Raw genomic sequence first — 23,488 nt, forward strand, 5'->3', positions numbered from 1 at the left:
CTATTCTCCGCAGTATCCACGCACAACTCACCACACACCCCACCGAGAGCGAGAACCACATTATAGCGACCACGAGGAGGTTACCCCATGTGACTCTACCCTCCCTAGCAACTGGGCCAATTTGGTTGCTTAGGAGACCTGGCTGGAGTCACTCAGCTGCCCTGGATTCAAACTCATGACTCCAGGGGTGGTAGTGGGCATTGTTCTCTTTATGCAAAACCATTTATTTCTTTTGATATTAAGGTGAAAGTGACCCGGATGTATTCTTGATATATTCTTTTTTTCCCATTTCCATTTTATGCATTTGGCAGACACTTTTATCCAAAGTGACTTACAGTGCATTCAATGTGCATTGTATCAGTTTGTGTGTTTTCTGGGGATTGAACCCATGATCTTGGCGTTGCTAGCACCATTCTTTACCAGTTTAGCTACAGGAACCCTCTACAGATTCATTTACCATACATTTCTCTCTGATAAACATGTACATTTTGAGGCCAATGAAATTTAACAGATTTAACAGACATACAGTGTGTGTGTGTGTAGTAGTGTGTGTGTATGATGTGTAGACGGACCCGACAGTGAGAGCCAGTGTGGTCAAGCTGAAGAAAGATCCGAAGTACTTGAGAAATTCTCTGGACCACGCCACCTGCATCGCCATCTGACGCTCTCGCATCTGATTCTGCATCTGCAACTGACGCTCCAACTGCACAAACAAACACACACATTCTACTCTTAGAATTTAGTTTTCATTTGAACACATATTTACATCAATAAATGGTGTTGGCTCAACTTTAATATTAAAGAGAGGAACGACACTGAGCCATATGAAGAACAAACGGTCTGTCACATTATTTAACCAATCAGGTCAGAGTAAACTGGTCAATGAACACTTCATTTAATTGGTTACAAGAAGCAGAGTTGCATTCATTTATCTGTTCATGACTCCCTTTCTTTACTTGCATATCGCTCATTACAGGTTTGCAATGTTTTTGGCCATATTTCGGTGAAAAAAACAAGGCCAAAAGTTTTAGTGCAAAAAAAAAAAAAAAAAAAAAAAGGATGTTTAAAGAATACAGATCAAGTTTATTTTGTGTTAATATGAAGTTACAGATTCACAAGACATGAACACTTACGCTAAGCATTTAAATACTGCAATTCTTCTTTTCATATGCAACATGATTTACACCTTCACAAATCTTATTCTGTGCATGCAAACCTATTCACCTGATACATGTGTGTGAGAGAGAGAGAGAGAGAGAGAGAGAGTGAGTGTGTGTGTGTGTGTGAGAGAGAGAGAGAGTGTGTGTGTGAGAGAGAGAGAGAGAGAGTGTGTGTGTGTGTGAGAGAGAGAGAGTGTGTGTGTGTGTGAGCAAGAGAGTGTGTGTGTGTGAGAGAGAGAGAGAGAGAGTGTGTGTGTGTGTGAGAGAGAGTATGTGTGTGTGTGTGTGTGAGAGAGAGTGTGTGTGTGTGTGAGAGAGTGTGTGTGTGTGTGTGTGTGTGTGTGTGAGAGAGTGTGTGTGTGTGTGTGTGTGTGTGTGTGAGAGAGAGTGTGATGACCTCATTAACACGTCACTGAAACACACACACTCACACAGGATATCAAGTCTCGCTCTTTCTATCCAAATGAAACGTAATCAACTTGCTTTATCTGTCACAGACAATATGTAAATGAATATGTATTTAGTAAAGTATTCATTAGCTCTCATTAACATAAATATTCCTGTGTTTGTGGCCTGTGATCACCTCACATTAACATGAGGTCAGATGCACATTCATTACTTCACAAAGCCACTTCCTGTCTGCAAGAGGAAGTCCTCTGATATGCTTTTAAAAACATCAGTTTGTGTGAATTTTTAATGAAGCAAATTCAAAACTGGTACAAACAATGAAAGTGATGGTGATGAAATGTGAAACAGATTACAGGTTCTTTCACTGAATTCTCGTGTGCTGTTTAACGATGAGCGTTTTCTACAGAAGTTTCTCACACGACTTCAGTCTTTACAAACTGACACAAATTGCCAGAATAAAGTTCACTGATGAGGTGAAGTATCCGATAAGCGAACGACCCCTACGGTCCTATCGCATTTCCCCCTGTTGAGCATCACTTCACTACACACAAAGGTATTAATTAACTTTAACCAATCAGCTCGTGTCCTTTCATCAACTCGTTAAGTGCTACTCAAGCTGTGAGCAAACGTCATCTCAACTTAAAGAGTTTGTGTCACATGTACGACACCGTGTCGGAAGAGAATGAGAAATCAACACAAAGCGCTGCATTAAAGAGAGTGATTGAATATTTCCATTACAATTTCTTGGTAGATGTAAAAGTTTTGGTAGATGAAAAACAACATTAATAACATCATCAATATTTCAGGTTGAAATGTATCTGCATGTACGCAACCGATCTAAAAGATCACTGAGAAATTATTTTGGAAATAAACTGATACTTCTATTCACAACAGTGGTTTAAAATATTCACAAATATTACCAGCTACTTACTAATCCTTGTAACTGAGGCACAACTAGAGAAGTCGAGTCGCTAGTTTCCTGTTGAGGTCTTGATTAGAAACAGATCCCAAAAATCTCCAAAAGATTACAAGTGGATTGGAGTCACTCAAAACAACTCAAGAATTAATTACAGTATTGTACCAGGAAATAAACAAAATGTACTTTATTTTGTGATAATATGTAAATTCATTAGCAGTCTGATAATTAGTGCTAATTTGGTACTGGAAAATCACTTGCCATTATATCAAACACAGTTGAAAGCTATTTGGATAATTAAATGAAGCTTAACATTGTCTTTGTGTTTGTTTTTGAGTTGCCACAGTATGCAATAGACTGGCATGTCCTAAGGTCAATATTAGGTCAAAAATGGCAAAAAAGAAACAGCTTTCTCTAGAAACTCATCAGTCAATCATTGTTTTGAGGAATGAAGGCTATACAATGCTTGAAATTGCCAAAAAACTGAAGATTTCATACAAAGGTGTACACTACAGTCTTCAAAGACAAAGACAACTGGCTCTAACAAGGACAGAAAGAGATGTGGAAGACCAGATGTACAACTAAACAAGTTGCTTCAATATATCCACATCATTTTCCTTCCTCATGATGCCATCTATTTTGTGAAGTGCACCAGTCCCTCCTGCAGCAAAACACCCCCACAACATGATGCTGCCACCCCCATGCTTCACGGTTTGGATGGTGTTCTTCAGCTTGCAAGCCTCACCCTTTTTCCTCCAAACATATCAATGGTCATTATGGCCAAACAGTTACATTTTTGTTTCATTAGACCAGAGGACATTTCTCCAAATCTTTGTCCCCATGTGCACTTGCAAACTGTAGTCTGGCTTTTTTATGGCGGTTTTGGAGCAGTGGCTTCTTCCTTGCTGAGCAGCCTTTCAGGTTATGTCCATATAGGACTCGTTTTGCTGTGGATATAGATACTTGTCTACCTGTTTCCTCCAGCATCTTCACAAGGTCCTTTGCTGTTGTTCTGGGATTGATTTGCACTTTTCACACCAAACTACGTTCATCTCTAGGAGACAGAATGCGTCTCCTTCCTGAGCGGTATGATGGCTGTGTGGTCACATGGTGTTTATACTTGCGTACTATTGTTTGTACAGATGAACGTGGTACCTTCAGACGTTTGGAAATTGCTCCCAAGAATGAACCAGACTTGAGGAGGTCCACAATTTAGTTTCTGAGGTCTTGGCTGATTTCTTTTGATTTTCCCATGATGTCAAGCAAAGAGGCACTGAGTTTGAACCTTAAAATACATCCACAGGTACACCTCCAATTCAGTGCACCTCCTATCAGAAGCTAATCAGCTAATTGTCTAAAGGCTTGACATCATTTTCTGGAATTTTCCAAGCTGCTTAAAGGCACAGTTAACTTAGTGTATGTAAACTTCTGACCCACTGGAATTGTGATATAGTCAATTAAAAGTGAAACAATCTGTCTGTAAACTATTGTTGGAAAAATGACTCGTGTCATGCACAAAGTAGACGTCCTAAACGACTTGCCAAAACTATAGTTTGCTAATATGAAATCTGTGGAGTGGCTAAAAAATGAGTTTTCATGACTTCAAACTAAGTGTATGTAAACTTATGACTTCAACTGTAATGTGAAATCTTATGGAAATTAAAACACAATCTGAATGAATAATTTAATGTTTATAGGCAAACACTGTGTTCTTTTCTGTCCATCCAAGTGAGATAAATCTAAGATACTTTTTTCTGTGGTTGATGACAGTAACGTGACCGATAATGTCAAACACTGATACACAAACAGAACCAGAAAAACATCAGATAGAACAAAGACATAGAGAAAGAGAGGTGATGAAGAGAGAGCCGGTTTGGTGGGAAGTTTACTGACATTTGTCTGAAAGGAACGTGTGAAGATAACACAAAAGTCGCTCGTGACCTTCTGCCCCGCATGAGCAAATACCTCAACACACAGCACGACTACAGATGACATCAAGACGACATGTGACATCACACACAATATAAGAATAAAAACATTATTCATTAAATCATCTGCACAAATAATCTAAATTAAGGCCCATTTCACACTGATTTCACACAAATTTCATCACAAAAATTGAAACAAAGTATTCACAAATTCACACCAGAAATGGAAAGTGTTAGACAAGAAAGGACTTTTTTTTTCCTTCTTTTTTTTTTTTTTTTTGGTTGTTTTTTGTGGTGTAGGTCAATTTTCTATTTGCTTTGGCAAATAATAATAATAACTAGACTGAAAGGTTTGTAGACAAACTTTATGTTGGCTTGAAAAAGCCTTGTCTGGAAGTTTAAAAAAGTTTAAAAGCTTGGAGTTTTACAGACAGACAGAGAGACGGAGAGAGACAGACAGAGAGACGGAGAGAGACAGACAGAGAGATGGAGAGAGACAGACAGATATATCTAGACATTGCTAACATGTTGCTAGGTGTTTCCAGCATGTTTTAGCATGTAAATAGGTATTGCTAGCATGTTGCTAGATGGAACAAGAATGTTTTAGTATGTAGCTAGACAACGCTAACTTTTTGCTAGGCATTGCTAGCATGTTTAAGCATGTAGATAGGCATTGCTAGCATGTTGCTAGCATGTTTAAGCATGTAAATAGGAATTGCTAGCATGTTGCTAGCATGTAGTGAGGCATTGCTAGCATGTAGATAGGCATTGCTAGCATGTTGCTAGCATGTTTAAGCATGTAGCTAGGCATTGCTAGCATGTTTAAGCATGTAGCTAGGCATTGCTAGCATATTGCTAGCATGTTTAAGCATGTAGATAGGCATTGCTAGCATGTTGCTAGCATGTTTAAACATGTAGCTAGGCATTGCTAGCATGTTTAAGCATGTAAATAGGCATTGCTAGCATGTTGCTAGCATGTAGTGAGGCATTGCTAGCATGTAGATAGGCATTGCTAGCATGTTGCTAGCATGTTTAAGCATGTAGCTAGGCATTGCTAGCATGTTTAAGCATGTAGATAGGCATTGCTAGTATGTTGCTAGCATGTTTAAGCATGTAGCTAGGCATTGCTAGCATGTTTAAGCATGTAAATAGGCATTGCTAGCATGTTGCTAGCATGTAGTGAGGCATTGCTAGCATGTAGATAGGCATTGCTAACATGTTGCTAGCATGTGTAAGCATGTAGCTAGGCATTGCTAGCATATTGCTAGCATGTTTAAGCATGTAGCTAGGCATTGCTAGCATGTTTAAGCATGTAAATAGGCATTGCTAGCATGTTGTTAGCATGTAGCGAGGCATTGCTAGCATGTAGATAGGCATTGCTAGCATGTTGCTAGCATGTTTAAGCATGTAGCTAGGTGTTGCTAGTATGTATGTGCACAATATTTTTTTTATATTTGATCACCCGCTGTGCGGAAACCGTAAGTCCGATCAGTTCGAAACTTATTAGCAACCCGAGTCAGAACAGCCTAAAGGTCTGTGCATAGTTTGGTGACTGCAGCTTGAAATCTCTAGGACGAGTCGGAATAATAATAATACGTTTATTTAGTAGAACAGCATGTTCTTTTTCAAGCCAGCATAATAATAATTAAATAAACACCTCACTGACCAAAAAGATATGAGCTTTTGGGTCACGTGTTCACAATCGGCATTCCAGATAAATGTGGATCGGACAGCTGTTGATATCATAGGCTCAGAGAATATATACAGTATTTTTAGTAATGTGATTAATTTAGTTTTAAAGACTACTGCTGTGAGAAGACATTCACACACACATTTGGTTTCATCTGGAAGTAAAAACTGCTGCACTGAAAAACATCTGTCTCTCTCTCTCTGTCTATGTCTGTCTCTCATCAATTCAGAGCGACAGTTCGCATGTAACCTGCAATTTTATCATCCTGTGTTTTCAGGACAATTAAAATGTCATTAGTCTCAATTTCAGCGCAGCAGAAGAGACAAAGAGCAGCACAGATTTGCACAACAAGAGAAAACTGTCAAAACTCTGAACGCTCAACAATGAGACGTGACGGAGACGAGTGAGCGCATTATGAGCCAACCGACACGGAAACACTTAGTGTGACACTTTAATGGTGATGGAGACGTTACATTATCATCAGAGTCACATGATCGTTTACAAAACACTTCACATCCTTCATATAAGAGTTAGTTGATTCTGTCATCATTTACTCACTCTCATGTCGTTCCAAATGCAACTATTTTTTTATGTTACACTGTACAAAATGGATACAATTTTAATGGAGAAATAATATAAAAATGTGACAGTAAAAACCAGTAAAGTGTTTAACTGTAAGATACCTTACCTTAACCTCCTGACCCCATGTCCACATATGTGGACATTACGTTTTGGCTATGGATAATTTAATTTAATCCGACTGATTTCAGTTCAGGAGACTCTGTGCTGTCATTAAAGGGTTAAACTTTCGATGTACGGAGTCATGTGACCAAACAACATGGCGCTGACCACAGCGGAGTTTGTCTTTGGAAGAAACTCCAACAAAACTGCATCTGATAAGAAACCAAATAAAGTTTTTACATTAAAACCTGTTTGACTCAAAAGATTAGAGTCTCTAGTTTCATCTGATATACCATTTTTAAAATTTGAGTGATTTAATGTGAAACGGCACACTGTTAAACACAATGACCACGTATGTGGACTGTAGGCTCATTTTCAGTTCAAATATCTGATATTTACTGTCTGTACATTATCACACTGAGAATAAATGAGTTCATCCAAAAACTGATAAATGTGTCTTTCAGAGGCTTTATATGGAGTTAGGATGAAAATAAGGTGCATTTCAAACTGTTCTGAGATCAGTGCAGACAGACAGCACACTGGAGGTTAAGTCATTCACTAAATAGGGAGCAAGGGAGCATCCTATATCTCTATGCAGTTAAGTGCATTCACTCCTAAAATCTGATCAAAAGTTCAGTTTCAGGCTGCAGATGATGTTTGGATCACTCAACATGTTTGACAGACATGTGACAATGATAATCAGTACATAGATTCAGAATTTATAATGTATCATTTTATTTTAACATGATTGACAGTGATTGGATGATGCTGGACATTACTTTGAATCAGAATTAATTATGATCATTTCTGATGTAATGTCTGTAACATCTCAAAAACATGAATAATCAATACTCCTGGAAACATCAAACTATTTGATTAAATAAATTGGAATTTCTATAACTTAGTCCCGCTGTACACATATGTGGACATCAATTTTTATGAAAACTATTTGCTCTAGAATTTATTTTAGGTGCTAATAGTTACAAATCAACATCCATCTTCATTCACGTTCACTGTATAGAAAAGAGCAGCTGTGATAGTTTGGAACAACATGAGGGTGAATCAACGACAGAATTTTCATTTTTAATTCCTGATCTTGTCCAATCACAGAAGAGATCTCACTGGTGTCAAACACACCAACAGTTTCAGCTCGTTTCATCTCCATGTGACCTTTTGGCATTTTACAAGCACACAGAAAACAGATTTTTCATTACTGTGCAAAACAAACAGTGAATAAATGTGATGTTCAGTGAGTAACAACAATATTCAGAGAGAAATCCTGCATGAGCTCAAGGTGTTTATGTGTTTATTAGATTGCGAGGGATAACGAGTATTTATGAGCGTTTGAACGCACCCGCAAGTCACAAATACCTGCACAGAAACTGAGAGCGAGTGAAACACGCGTGAACTCAATGACAACACGTTTAGTCTCAATTAGGGTGCAAGAAATGTCAACCATTTTCTACACTGCTGTACTGATTATACTGCTTTAGTTTTACTGATTTGAATGTTTTATTGAAGTGTAATAATAATGTGACATATTCATATTCATTTGTTGATAAGTCTTTTATTTTGGTTTGCATCAAGTTATCAAATGAGACGAAATACATCTCATTTGTAAAGTATTTCAATCCAATTTAAAACCATTGATCCACTGAATTTCCAGACAAAATGACTATATAATGTGATATACACCGTTACTGTGATATACTGTGATTTTGGTTATACTGCCCACCCTTCATCTGAATGATGTTTGTATTTTATTTTATTGTTGTGATAGCAAATGTAAATCTACAGCTAGAAAAAGAACAATCGGTCAAAAAAGGCCGGTCTAATTATGAAATACGACAGAATTATAAAAACCAGGGAAGAAAAAGGGAAAAATCGAAGTGTGCAATTGAGTTGTGTGTGGTGACTCATATACTCCATCAGAGCGCTATGAGCTTTTATTTGTTGGCCGTACAGCAAGGGGACACAACCATATTTTACAGAGTTCTTCATAATCTTTCCTCTGGATAATGTCACAGGTGTTGACCTCCTCACGGACATTCATCACAAACAAACAACCAAGACAAAACATGAGCATTAGTGTAGGACAGTAATCCTGCGGAACGATCGCAATAAAACCAGGTCTCGGATAACTGGAGGCCAGAGGAAACACAGGAGATTATTGTGAAACGGAATGCAGACAGATAACCAGCAAAATGATCAACAACCATCATCATACGAATAAATGTATTCCTGCACGTGAATCTGGACATTATACAATATCTCATAACATACAGGCTGAACCATGATGCGATTACATATGATGTAACTGAAGATTATACAGATTATATTGAAAAATACAGAAAAACACTGTAGTGTTGAACTGATGATCTTTAAATTCTCCATGACCATATGATCTCTGTTGCACAGAAGATTTAAAAGTACGGCAGCACTAAATAAAGAGTAGAGATGCACCGATGTATCAGCTGCCGATATTTATCGACCAATTATTCCCCAAATTAAAACCACCGGCATATAGGTTTTATGCATGAAAACGCTGATGTGATAAACCAATGATTTATTTATAATCAATTATCAACACACTTTGTAAAAACTCTAGGGCTGTTTGATTCCGGAAATTTGGGAACTGACTCCAGACTTCCAGAACCATTTAATCGATTTTTTTCGATTCTGAAAAAACGGGAGGCAAAGTTAAATCTCATAATAAACAGCTCACTACACAGTGTTCTTTGCACTGTTTATAATAGCATGAATGACATTTACTATTAATAGCTCCATTCTAAAGTTAATCAGGGTTTACATACCAAAGCATGATGCTTCAATCCCATGAGATTAACTTGAGGGAATCTTGAGTAGATGCGCCTGTATTTCCAAGAACTACCGAAAATAATCTTAAAAGTGCCATTTAAATGGTCTGTTACCACTCATGAGTTCTTGTTTAGAAAGAGGTTTTATTAGAATGTATATTAATTGTCCATTAACTTTTGTACACGGAATAAAATGTCCAAACAACACATTTCAGTTTTATTAATAAATCCATTATTGTACTGGTTTATACAATATAAAAAATATGTATTCATTTTAATGTGTATTTAACATTTTTGTTTTTGAACTATTATTATTTTGTATATAATTTTAATGTAAAATTGTGTAAAATGTAGGCTAATAAAAAAATAAATATATGCAAAAGGTTTTAAACACTGTAAAAATGTTGAGAACGAGTAGAGAAGCGTTCGATTCTCACTTTTATAAGTGCAGCACATTGATCATTTATACTTTAACATACAGATTTACTGATCTGGGAAGATGAATCAATTCTGCATCTCCTTATTGTACACTTGTGTTGTCACAGATTTGGCATGTTACTTGATTATTAGTTTAAAGTAAAATACCGGCAGATTATCCAGGTCTGGAGAGCAGACGTGTTGAAGGGCTTGTGGGATTACTTCATACAAATGAACAAACGGAGCGGATTTGACTCGGAGTCAGATTGATGATCGTTAAGATGCAGTTATTTTATAATCATTTTGTAAATTGTATTAGTGCTGTTAGGCTTCTAAAATGTGTAGTAGTTCAGTGGTCGAGGAAATAAACACAGTCCGAAAATATCAACCGGTTTCCCCGGAAGGAACCACTCCATCTTTGGAGACGATTCCAACGTTTCGAATCGATTCCCAGCCTTAAACTCTCCAAATCCAGAAAGAATGACAGCAACAGAATATAGAAGGGTTGGCACTCCAAAGAACATGTTATATTTAATCTGTGTTCTGTCTCATTCACACATTAAAACCGTCATTACGTGACAGTTGTGAAAGTGGCACTTACCTAATCATGATGAAGTAAAACCACCCAAAACTCTTTAAAACCAGCAGACTTTGACTTCTGAGACATTGGTTTGGTAGGGATGGGACAATGTATTGAATTTTGATATATCATGAACCAAAAAAATGACAAACCTTATCGTGGCATAATTCGATATTTCAAAATTTGCAACATTGTTTCCTGTCCATGTGATCATGAATGAAATGACCGATTAAACATCATAATCTCTCTATCGCTTGATTTGACCACTACTGCACTTTATTCTACACTGTTTACAGGGTTCACACAAGGTCCTTAAAGTGCTTGAATTTATCTGTTAGAAATGTAAGAACTGGAATACCTGGAAAATCTCCTTGTTTTGATGAAAAGTGCTTGAGATTAAAACAGATCGTTTCCTCCGTGTAATGTGTGTCCATCAAAGATGAGGCGACTCCACTTTCATTAAATAATGTGTCTTAATATCTTTATAAAGTACAAAGAAATATTCATTTTAATCTCACGCAGCATGGATGTGTTAAAGAAAGCGAGAGATTCGTTGATGTGGAACACTGTGAGCGGCTCATTAAACTCTTAAAGTGACAGTAACCTTTTTAGCGTTTCTTATGCAAATGAATGTAAACTCAATGTATTTACTTGTAAATTGTACACATTATTTTAAACAGTGATAAAGTTACATTTTGATTATAATAATGATGACAAACAAATTATTAAAATATAAATACACACTTTCACATACTCTTTTCAGGACGTGTTTTGTTCAGTTCTGCATCTGATCAGACTGAATGTAGCTCACTATTTCTGAAAACTTATTTGTTTGTGATCTTTTCTTATAGAGAAACTCTTATTATTTAAACTTTGAGCATTTATATTGTGTATTAAAGAACTTTATTGATGAGAAATTGTGTGTTTTGCTCAACAAAAAAAATTCAGAAAATAAAGAATGTTCTGTAACATATTGTAATTTACGTGTTATAAAAGCTAATCGAGATTATATCGAATTGTGAACCTCATATCGTATATCGAACTGAATCGTGAGATACCCATATCACCCCATCCCTATGGTACGGTATCCATTAACAGGGCTTGACATTAACACCCGCCAACCCAACAAATGCGGGTAGAAATCAGCAGTGGCGTGTAACTCCGTCACCCTTACTAGCCACTTTGGCTGGTGGTCACAGCCGAAGAAAAGTTAATTGTATTCATCTTGCATCCAGCGTTTTATAAGCAGTAAATATGGCTCTCATTTCTGACACGCTCCAGAGATGGATCCAGAGCTCTGGGACAGCGCAAAGCGAAACGTGCATGATTCAGTTGGGCTTCGATGTCGCGGCGGAGACCACAAAACTTATGTGACCCATTTGAATTCTACAAAGAACGTTCTAGTAAAAAGCTCTACATGGAGACGGCCCTGAAAGAGATAACGATGCGCCCTGTATCAACATCAATTACACGTTTTTTAAAATACATCTCAGTTTTTACTGCAGTAACACTAACTGGTCACTGGTATAGATGCATATGAAATTGATTAGGGAGAATCTATAAGACCTCATTTTTATTATTAATAATTATTCTGTCATCATTCAGTCACCTTTATCTTGATCCAAACCTTTAGGACTTTCTTCCATGAATGGAAAAGATGAATGTATTGAAATGCAATGAAAGTAAATAGTGACTGAGTTTAATCTACCTAACGTATCCATTTTATTATCCATTTTCTACTTCATGGAATTATTAACTGTGAAAGTCGTAGTTAAAGGTTTCTAATCATGTTTTAGGCTCTTAGCTTTTCATAACACATACTACTGTTGATTTTTTAGGAAGACTATCTGTATTCACCTAACCACAGTAATGTGGAGCCATTCATGGTCTTTCCTGTGGCAATGACTTTATCATTAATGCCACTGTTAAAAAAATAAAAAAGTACATTTTAGAACGGTTAACCTGTTCAGCTCTTTTTTATTTTTTGGAATTCTGTCCGAAACTGACATACCCAAATCTGAAGGCTCCTCTTACTCACATACAGTGAAGTCAATGTACAATTTTGGTCTCATTTTAAAGGAAGCTTAATTATTATATAATTAAATAATGATCAATAATCAATAGTTGTTATTGTATGTGTTCAAACTACTGTAATAAACCCCAAAAAATAGGTGCTTTTTGATTTTTTGTTGTTTGAATTATGTCTTTAAAAGTGCATAATTCTGGCCCTGTATGCTGTTTTTATATATGGCAGGTTTTGTTTGATTCCACTAGATGGCAGCAAACATTGAAAAAGAGTTTTTTCTCTAACGTTTACCATTCAAAAGGTATTACTATGAAATCGAAGGGAGGTAAAGTGGCCATTTAGTGTCTCCAATGCAAAAACAAGCTATTACAAAGAATATTACACCAAAAATCCTACTTTTACTATTTGATATACATGACAACAGCATTCCCAAACAGGTTTTCTTATCTTCTTTTCAAAGACACACAAAATATTATTAATGGGATAGACGAAAATGAGACCTGAGACATGAAAATACTGAAGATGTTTTTATTTATTTATTTATAATATCATAACAAATGTATAAACTCTCTTTTGCTGCATGTTTTGCTTTTTTGGAGCCATATTAAGATAAATAATAAACTATAAAAATAAAGTGCATGTGTGCGTCTGCAAGTGCTTCGGCAATACGAAGTGCGTCTCACGTGAGCGCACGATACAGGCCTCGTGTTGACGCCCAACTGTACACAGACTATGATGATGATTATCTCAGGCTCTGATTGGTCGGGAGGGAAAGACGTGTCTTTGGACAGCTTAGATCATCAGCTTTCCAATGCTATGTGTCTCGTCATTATCCGTGGACGATACCATATTTGGCCGATTTTATGAAAATAACAACCTATGTTCTACAACCTATGTTTACAAATATAAAAGATCTTCTTTGCGATTCATTTAATTCCAACAAAATAAACTAAATATACATAATATGGAGAATGAGAGCTTTTGTTTGATATATGGCTTGTCTATGTTCATCAAATCTGAGCGATATGAAAAATATTCATAATCATACTTGATTTTTATCTGTATATTTGCTGCGGAAATGGGAATTTACATTTACATTTACATTTATGCATTTGGCAGATGCTTTTATCCAAAGCGACTTACAGTGCCCTTATTACAGGGACAATCCCCCTGGAGCAACCTGGAGTTAAGTGCCTTACTCAAGGACACAATGGTGGTGACTGTGGGGATTGAACAACAACCTTCCGCTTACCAGTTCAGTGCTTTAGTCCACTATGCCACCACCACCATTTAGGCATTCAAATGCTGCGTGATAAATAAATGGTTTTGTGTGAAAATTAGAGGGTCTAAGCTTTGTAATGATACCACATATGACTGTTAATGTTCCATCAGGACATATAAATATTGAAGGATGATCGTCATTATTTAATTTTCAACCCGGGGGTGGTTTTAAGAGCTGAAGTGGTTAAAGGGGTTAAAATCTGGTTTTCCTCCTGTTCTGTCCTAATCCAGTTAACTGGTCATGTTTGCCTTCAGATATTTTAAGAGATCACTTAAATCCTGCTGAACTCATTATTCTTATTCAAATAAAATATCCAAAACAAATGCATGCAGTTACTGTCTCCAGTTTGTTTCATCACTTTTTGTGGGACGGGGGATTTTGGCTAGTGAAAATACTGAGTGGCTAGTGACTTTGGAACACCACTAGCCACAGTGGCCAGATGGCCAAAAATGTAATGCTAATCCCTGCATTAACGCTACATGATTGATTGAATTAAGACTGAAATCCAAATAAGGTCATTGTGTAAGCAAGTGGCGCCCTCTAGCGGTCTGGATGGCATCTTCCATTATCCATCACACCACTATAGAACTTAAAAGTATACTTTGTATTTTTCATGATGTGGTTGGCATTTCCTTGGTATTGCCCAACATATGCATAATATGAATTTATAAAGTTCTATCATATACAGAACATACATGTAAAATGTGAGTTCTGTTGTTTTGAACTGCAAAAACAGAAGTGCAGAAATGTTTCAGAAGTATAAAATAACCTTTATTTCACATCAAGCATTATGCTACAATATTTAGTTATTTTTAATATATATTTTTTTATTTTTTTAACTTCTAATTAATTAAATTTTGGCCTGTAATGTATTCAAGAGATCAAATCCATGTTCAATAGAAATTATTTACTGTTAGAACAAAAGCTTTTGTAACTCTTAGTACACTAAGGAATTTTTAAAACACAATTCCTGAGCAAAACAGTGATCTGATGACAAATTAACGTAAGTGGCAAAATATCGGTATCGGCCAAGAGTTATTTGTTAAAATCAGTATCGGACAGAAATGTTCATATCGGTGCATCTCTAACACAGAGGGTGCAAAATGGTCATTAAAAACTAAACTGTGTGTACCACACAAAAAAAAAAAAAAAAAACCTTGGCAAAATTATTAAATTTCACAGTTGTGTAATTAAATTTATAATATTTCATAAAAGTACTTTGTCAGTAAAAACTTTTTCTGTGCTTGATTTAATCTGAGTGTTGGGATCACATTCACATTCTCTATAAAACATTTAAATATTAAAACCATTCTACTGATGGGGCAACTCATAATGATCTGCATTAACACCATTACTATATTATTATTAATCATGATTAGTATGTATTTGAAGCACAATGCAAAAGTGTTAATTTAGTTCTCTGTATAATTAGGAACTCCAGTATAAATGTGGATTATGACTTTGATTAATAATTACAGTACTGTGCAAAATTTTTACACACATAAGATGTTTCACAAAAGCATTTGTCTTAAGATGGTTATTTATATCTTTAGTGTGTCAATAGGAAATATAATTTTTAGACTCCCAAACATTACTTTAGAATAGAAGAACAGGGAGCCCTGCAACAGATGTCATGGTCCCCACAAAGCCCCCCACTGAACATCGTGTCAGTCTGAGATGACATAAAGAGACAGAAGCAATTGAGACTAAATAAACAGAAGAACTGTGGTGAATTCTCCAAGAAGTTTGAACATCATATCTGCCAACAACCAAGAAAAACTGTGTCCAGGTGTATCTAGGAGAATTGGGGCTGTTTTAAAGGCAAAAGTGCTCACACCAAATATTGATTTAGCTTTTTTATGTTTACTGGACTTTGTATGACATTAAGTGATAAATGAAAACTATTTATGGCATTATTTTTGAAGACATCCTCACTATGCAACATTTTTCACAAGTGCCTAAAACATTTGCTCAGTACTGTATATTGTTGAAGTGTCTGTAATGATTCTCTCAAACTCATTTCTGTACCTGCAGTCGAGCGTTGAGAAGCATGAACTCCTGCTGTTTCTGGAAGTTCTGCTCCATGGATTTAGAGAGCAGGAAACCCATCCTGCAGAAAACACACAACAACACTGTTTAAATACAGATTTCTACTGGACTCTTCAAACATGTAAATATTAATCTAAGAGGACAATGAAGGAATTCATTTTCTGAAATAGTTTTGTGTTCTCTTGCAATACCTTAATCAAATAAACTAAAACTATTCAATCATAATCATTCTGCCAAAAAAAAAAACATGGTTAGTTTTACTATAAAAACACAATGGTTAATTTGTGGTGGTACTTGTTTTTAAAACCATGCTCTTACTACAAAACATGGTAACTGCAAGTTTACTATAGTAAAACCATGGATAATTTACATAAGGGCACGATTTGTTTTTGTTGGAGGTTTTTTTCTTGGTGGAAACCTCAAATCAATCATGGTGTTACTATAGTAAAACAGTAACCACTTTTTTACTTCTTTGGCAGAATGATTATTATTTTTATTACCATAGTATTGGCTTCCCTGTATTATTATTACTATAGTTATTTTTATTATTAAAGAAATAAACCATGGTTTTACTACAGTCACCATATATTGCGAGGGAACATAATGCCTCCTAAGAGTCTCTTAAAGCTGATGTAACTTCTTCTGTGTTAAAATACTTTCTTCTATCCCAGCTTAATATGCAGAGAAAACTATTACTGACCCATTCACAGGTTAATTTTCTCAAAAACTTTAAACACTGTGTCTCTGTGGCACTATGGAAATTCCTGTGTTTGTTTTGAGTGACCCGCTTAGACCCACCCCAACAACATCACTCAACCAATGGCGTGAGTTGGGGGTGGGACTCTCTCTTTGTTTGACCAATGGCAGATGAGGGGCATATTCAGAAAGCTGCTCTGAAAACAAAAAGTATTTTTTTCACTAGTGTCGTCATACTACAGCTTTCAGGACCATTTTAAAATATTTTAATTTTATCACAGTTTAACAACACAAAACTAATTTATTCTCATTACTGTGTCCAGACATTTTCCCTTATTTTCATTATACTCCATAATGATACAAATGACTGTAATGAGCATTATTTAAGGCAACTAGTACTAACGAATGTTTTAAAAGCTTATGATTTACATATAATGTTTGCTGATATTAAACAGAATTTATATAAATGTAATAAGTAATACAAATGAGATTTTTTGAGAATGATAATTGGTAATAAGTACTGGTGGAAAGGATAACTATCATTAAATTATAGCAAAAACTGGTTAGGCCCTAAAATAAACATTTTCTTTATGCACATTTTTAATTTGTGAGGTTTCGCGTGAAATGTCCTCACATCCTGATTAGTCATTTACTGCAGTGTATCAACATAAACCTCATTACAATCTCATTTACACCACACACAACTACTAACGCTACTCTCTCCTCATTTACACCACACACAACTACTAACGCTACTCTCTCCTCATTCACACCACACACAACTACTAACGCTACTCTCTTCTCATTCACACCACACACAACTACTAACGCTACTCTCTCCTCATTCACACCACACACAACTACTAACGCTACTCTCTCCTCATTCACACCACACACAACTACTAACGCTACTCTCTCCTCATTCACACCACACACAACTACTAACGCTACTCTCTTCTCATTCACACCACACACAACTACTAACGCTACTCTCTCCTCATTCACACCACACACAACTACTAACGCTACTCTCTCCTCATTCACACCACACACAACTAATAACGCTAATCTCTTCTCATTCACACCACACACAACTACTAACGCTAATCTCTCCTCATTCACACCACACACAACTACTAACGCTACTCTCTCCTCATTCACACCACACACAACTACTAACGCTACTCTCTCCTCATTCACACCACACACAACTACTAACGCTAATCTCTCCTCATTCACACCACACACAACTACTAACGCTAATCTCTTCTCATTCACACCACACACAACTACTAACGCTAATCTCTTCTCATTCACACCACACACAACTACTAACGCTAATCTCTTCTCATTCACACCACACACAACTACTAACGCTAATCTCTTCTCATTCACACCACACACAACTACTAACGCTAATCTCTTCTCATTCACACCACACACAACTACTAACGCTACTCTCTCCTCATTCACACCACACACAACTACTAACGCCAATCTCTTCTCATTCACACCACACACAACTACTAACGCCAATCTCTTCTCATTCACACCACACACAACTACTAACGCTAATCTCTTCTCATTCACACCACACACAACTAATAACGCTACTCTCTTCTCATTCACACCACACACAACTACTAACGCCAATCTCTTCTCATTCACACCACACACAACTACTAACGCCAATCTCTTCTCATTCACACCACACACAACTACTAACGCCACTCTCTTCTCATTCACACCACACACAACTACTAACGCCACTCTCTTCTCATTCACACCACACACAACTACTAACGCCACTCTCTTCTCATTCACACCACACACAACTACTAACGCCAATCTCTTCTCATTCACACCACACACAACTACTAACGCTACTCTCTCCTCATTCACACCACACACAACTACTAACGCCAATCTCTTCTCATTCACACCACACACAACTACTAACGCTAATCTCTTCTCATTCACACCACACACAACTACTAACGCTAATCTCTTCTCATTCACACCACACACAACTACTAACGCTACTCTCTCCTCATTCACACCACACACAACTACTAACGCTACTCTCTCCTCATTCACACCACACACAACTACTAACGCTACTCTCTCCTCATTCACACCACACACAACTACTAACGCTACTCTCTTCTCATTCACACCACACACAACTACTAACGCTACTCTCTCCTCATTCACACCACACACAACTACTAACGCTACTCTCTCCTCATTCACACCACACACAACTAATAACGCTACTCTCTCCTCATTCACACCACACACAACTACTAACGCTAATCTCTTCTCATTCACACCACACACAACTACTAACGCTACTCTCTCCTCATTCACACCACACACAACTACTAACGCTACTCTCTCCTCATTCACACCACACACAACTACTAACGCCACTCTCTCCTCATTCACACCACACACAACTACTAACGCCACTCTCTCCTCATTCACACCACACACAACTACTAACGCTACTCTCTCCTCATTCACACCACACACAACTACTAACGCTACTCTCTCCTCATTCACACCACACACAACTACTAACGCTACTCTCTCCTCATTCACACCACACACAACTACTAACGCTACTCTCTCCTCATTCACACCACACACAACTAATAACGCTAATCTCTTCTCATTCACACCACACACAACTAATAACGCTAATCTCTTCTCATTCACACCACACACAACTAATAACGCTAATCTCTTCTCATTCACACCACACACAACTAATGAGAAGAGAAACATGTTCAGATCGATCATGTGTTCAAAACTGAATCATATCTGAGAGAAACAGATCTACCTCAACAAACATGAGCGTTCATGTAAAACATACTTAGTGTTCTAAAACACCGCTGAATGTGAACAAACACACTTTAATGACAATCATACCTGTGTACAATGACACTAGTGTCCTGCTGTAGTTTCTGCTTACGTGCTGACAGAGGTCACTGACGCAGCTGCGGTCTCGTCGCTCATTGGCTCTCCGGTTCTGACGTCAATAAGCAAACAGAATCGTTAATGTTGCTAGTTAATAATATTAACTAGTCACTTGACATAAATGATAATTTCCCCGAGGGAATATACTGAAGGATCCATTGAGCCGTATTCAAACCCCAGGATGTTTCAATGATGCTTTTTTACCACTAAAAACTGCAATCTTTTAAGTTTATCATTTGCAAGAACTGGAATCTGACAAATAAATGAAAATAACTAAAAACGCTAAAATGATTCAATAAAATAACATGCTGTAATCCTGAACTGCGATGAGAAAAGTAACGGGTATCACGTGACAGCGCTTTTCGCGGGGTTCAGCAGGGGCGGGAAAGATTCAAACTTTAACAGTTATGCTGTTGTACACTGTAAAATTCACGGTGAAGATGTTATACAGGTGAATTATTATACATAACCGACGCATTTGGTCTTCTCGACTGTTACAAACATTCATAATATTTAAGAACACTACTTGTCTTTACAATTAATGTACTTTAAGAGCTTATCGTTAAGTCAAGTTAAATAAGTCACTTAACATATTTTTTATAAAGAGATTTTATATAAATATGCGTGCAGTAAGAGAAATTAACTGAATTGAGTCTGCTCATGGTTAAGACTTCTCATTCTTGTTCAAGGGTTGGTCACTGTGGGCACGTTTAATATGAAGTTATGTCGGTGTCTTTTTCGTAATGTCTTGACTGGTCTTGATTTTTGTCTATTTGAGGTTTAAGGAAAATTAGGTTTAGCTCACAGAAATCTTCCCGTCCACCGAAGCTCAAAACCAATTTGTGTCCGTGTTCAGATTCAACAAATGAAAGGTTTGAGGACATTGACATCAAACACTTCCGGTTCTCATGTGTCATAATCGAATTATGGCAGTTCAAATATTTATAATGGAGAATAACATTTGGAGAGCTGTGGCGAGCGGAGGGGAACATTTTCAGTGAAAAATTACTTATTTTTGGGGTCTTTTTCTCACACAAAGGCTTGAAATACTAGGCTTAACACAAGTTAGACCTAGTTAGGGTTGCCACCCGTCCCGTAAAATACGGGATCGTCCCGTATTTAAAGATAAAATGATGCGTCCCGTATTGAATCAATACGGGACGTGATTTGTCCCGTATTTAAGATGGTCAGATGGCATCACAGAAATATCATTCCAGATCGCGAATTTAACATTGATATAAGTTGGAAAAGTTGCCTATGGTGGGCAAGAGACCATCTCAAAAGTCCACAAATGGTTCTAAAACTGTGGAGTTTTTTTCTATATAAATGTTTAATAAGATCAAACAATGTATGAAAACAATCATAAAGACAAGTACAGGTGAAGGAAAAAATAAACAAATAAAATAAATGTAAAAAATGTAAAAACATATGTATAAACCATCTGAAATGATACATATGATAAAGAAGACAAATAATCGAAAAAATTAAAATACATATATTTTGAACATATAAATGATATAAGTCATGGGTCAGGAAAGTTCTCATTTCAGCATATAAGAAAGTATATAACATTTGTATTAATAATGCATATTAACTCAACACATTTATTGCTAAAACTGTGGAGGATGTGGTTAGGGGCCGTGATCCCCTCCATTTAAATGTCCCTTATTTTAAAACTTAAAAAGTGGCAACCCTAGACCTAGTATAAATATGAATAAATGTATGGAAAATTGTTGTGTAAAAGATTCCTCAAAAGTTCTTGAAATGATAAGAGGGTAAGTAAATGGGTAGTGAAATATTTCTTAAATTAACTAGTCATCTCTCATTTCTTTGGCTCTTTTAACCTGAAGTCTTCTCAGAATCGAGGATTTCAGGCTTCTCTTGCAGTACAGCTAAAAACTATGTTCATAGTGCCACCTGCTGATCACTTTACTGAAGTATTGAAGTATTAAAAGAGCACTTGCTTTCTTCTTGTTTTAATAGGATACATGGACTACAGCATCCAGAGGAAAACAAAGGAAGACTTTGACTGAATCGCACTGCATGTGTTTATTAGTGTTTTCTCCAATATTAGAAACAGTGCATCATGAGGGAAACAATATCAAATTTAACCCATAAAAAACAAGACAAACAGAAACCCAACAGGGAGCTGAAAGAAACACAAACCTATAATTGCAGTGGTATAAACTTCGCATAGATATATTCATATTTACATATTAATTTATAATTACATGGGAGAAGAAACTAAATGTACAATGCTACAAAAAGTATTTACAAATCAATAAATACACCGGCAAACACACACAAACCAAATAAAAGGCAAAAGTACAAAGGACAATTCATATTGTACAAAAATTACAAAAAAAAAAAAAAAAAACCATACAAAAACAGAGTGTGTGAGTTAATAAAGTCTTCTTCCTTTCTCTTTTGACAGTGAAAAAGACAAATGGCACCAGATATGTGTGGTATTCCAAACTGATCGGACAGATCTTGGGAAAAGACTGATTTTCCTGAACAGGCAGTGCTGACCTCAAGAGACGGACACGCTTGTGAAATGAGCAGAGATCTTTGGCCCTTTCAGTTATAAAACACAAGACACGAACATACATACAGGGACTTTAAGAACACACATAGCAAGCTCATGCACGCGCACACAGACGCACACAGTTGTGTATAAAAGATCTGAGTTCTGGAAATATGGCAGGTCGCTGCCACTCAGTCATGTGTGCATTCAGTCATGGACAATCGCTGAACTACAGGTACAAAAACAAACTCATCAAAACTCTCATCTCTTTTTCTGTGCAATTTAACATTACATTTCTCTCTTCAGCCAATCACAAGGCAGGATTGAACGATACCACGACAACAACATCGACAACACACCCAAAACATTGTGCAAATCCTCAAAACTCAGGGCATCTAATTTTTATTTCAGACACTTGCTGTTACTATGATCAAAATATTGAGTGTTTGAAACACTCGCCGTGAGAACTAAATCATGAAGAAAAGAGATGCATTCTGGTACCCCTGCAGGAGTCTGAACCATACTTCAGTCAACATGAAATAAATGACTCTGTTTACTTTCCTAATACTCGCTCCTGGTGTTAATGTGAACGATTCATCAGTGGATGTTTTTCCAATGAAAAAATAGTTCTGTCTTTGTCCTGAAACGACTTTTCTTGGCGGACGTCATCAATGTCCCTCTTACTTTTCAACCCCTCCAACCATCTGGCTCCAATCTCACCATCCAGTCAATTCCCCCATGGCTAACATCGAGTCCTGCCCTACAGTTTTTCTCACTTAACATCCTGTTTCACTTAGAAATACATCAGATTACAGTAAAATGGGTTGTGAACGGCGTTTCACATTGACTGAAAGGAACACCAGATGTCACAAGCGTCCAAACTGCCTGCATTCTCCTGTCTGATGCCAGTTCAGTCCTTTGACAGAAAAAAACAGCTTACAGCCCACAGGAAGTGACATCAGAAGCAGACCTGGTAGTGACATCACAGATGAAGGCTGATGTGGAAAGTGGTTTAGGAGTTTCAGGAATGGCTGTAAACATAAAGATCGGCAGTCCCTGCCAAACTCCTCATGACACCTTTACAAGTCTGAGCGGTGCCGGCCGGATCTGCTGAACGCTTAAATCCAATCGTGAGCAGAGTTTGTGAGTTCAGAAGATTCCCTTAGCGATTTTAAGACCTTTCTGTTTCATTCGAGGCAGCGTGGAGCTAGCCACGTGTTTGGTTCGACCCGTTCTGGGGAAACCTCTCTTCTTCAACACAAAGTTGTAGTTGGCCGTGGAGTTCATGGCATAAAAAACGTTGGCATTTTCAGGAATCTTCAGCTCTGTGTTG

At 36.9% G+C, this 23,488-nt stretch overlaps 2 protein-coding genes across 4 annotated transcripts in view; both read right to left on the minus strand.

Moving 5' to 3' along the window:
• The window catches only part of plgrkt (plasminogen receptor, C-terminal lysine transmembrane protein), a 24,383-nt gene extending 4,700 nt beyond the window's left edge, over nt 1-19,683 (minus strand). Inside the window, exons 1-3 of the mRNA XM_051677687.1 lie at nt 19,584-19,683; nt 15,933-16,014; nt 573-703 (exon numbers count right to left, since the gene is read on the minus strand). Coding sequence (XP_051533647.1) covers nt 573-703; nt 15,933-16,013 — 212 coding nt within the window. The 5' untranslated portion in view covers nt 16,014; nt 19,584-19,683. The remainder of the gene's footprint in view (nt 1-572; nt 704-15,932; nt 16,015-19,583) is intronic.
• Nucleotides 19,684-21,661: 1,978 nt separating this feature from the next.
• Nucleotides 21,662-23,488, minus strand: part of LOC127428971 (ral guanine nucleotide dissociation stimulator-like) — a 55,999-nt gene continuing 54,172 nt past the window's right edge. For all 3 annotated transcript variants that reach the window (XM_051677669.1, XM_051677668.1, XM_051677667.1), the window contains one exon: nt 21,662-23,480. In XM_051677669.1, coding sequence (XP_051533629.1) covers nt 23,305-23,480 — 176 coding nt within the window. In that variant the 3' untranslated portion in view covers nt 21,662-23,304. The remainder of the gene's footprint in view (nt 23,481-23,488) is intronic.

The sequence above is a fragment of the Myxocyprinus asiaticus genome, chromosome 38, assembly GCF_019703515.2.
Source record: "Myxocyprinus asiaticus isolate MX2 ecotype Aquarium Trade chromosome 38, UBuf_Myxa_2, whole genome shotgun sequence".
Taxonomy (NCBI): domain Eukaryota; kingdom Metazoa; phylum Chordata; class Actinopteri; order Cypriniformes; family Catostomidae; genus Myxocyprinus; species Myxocyprinus asiaticus.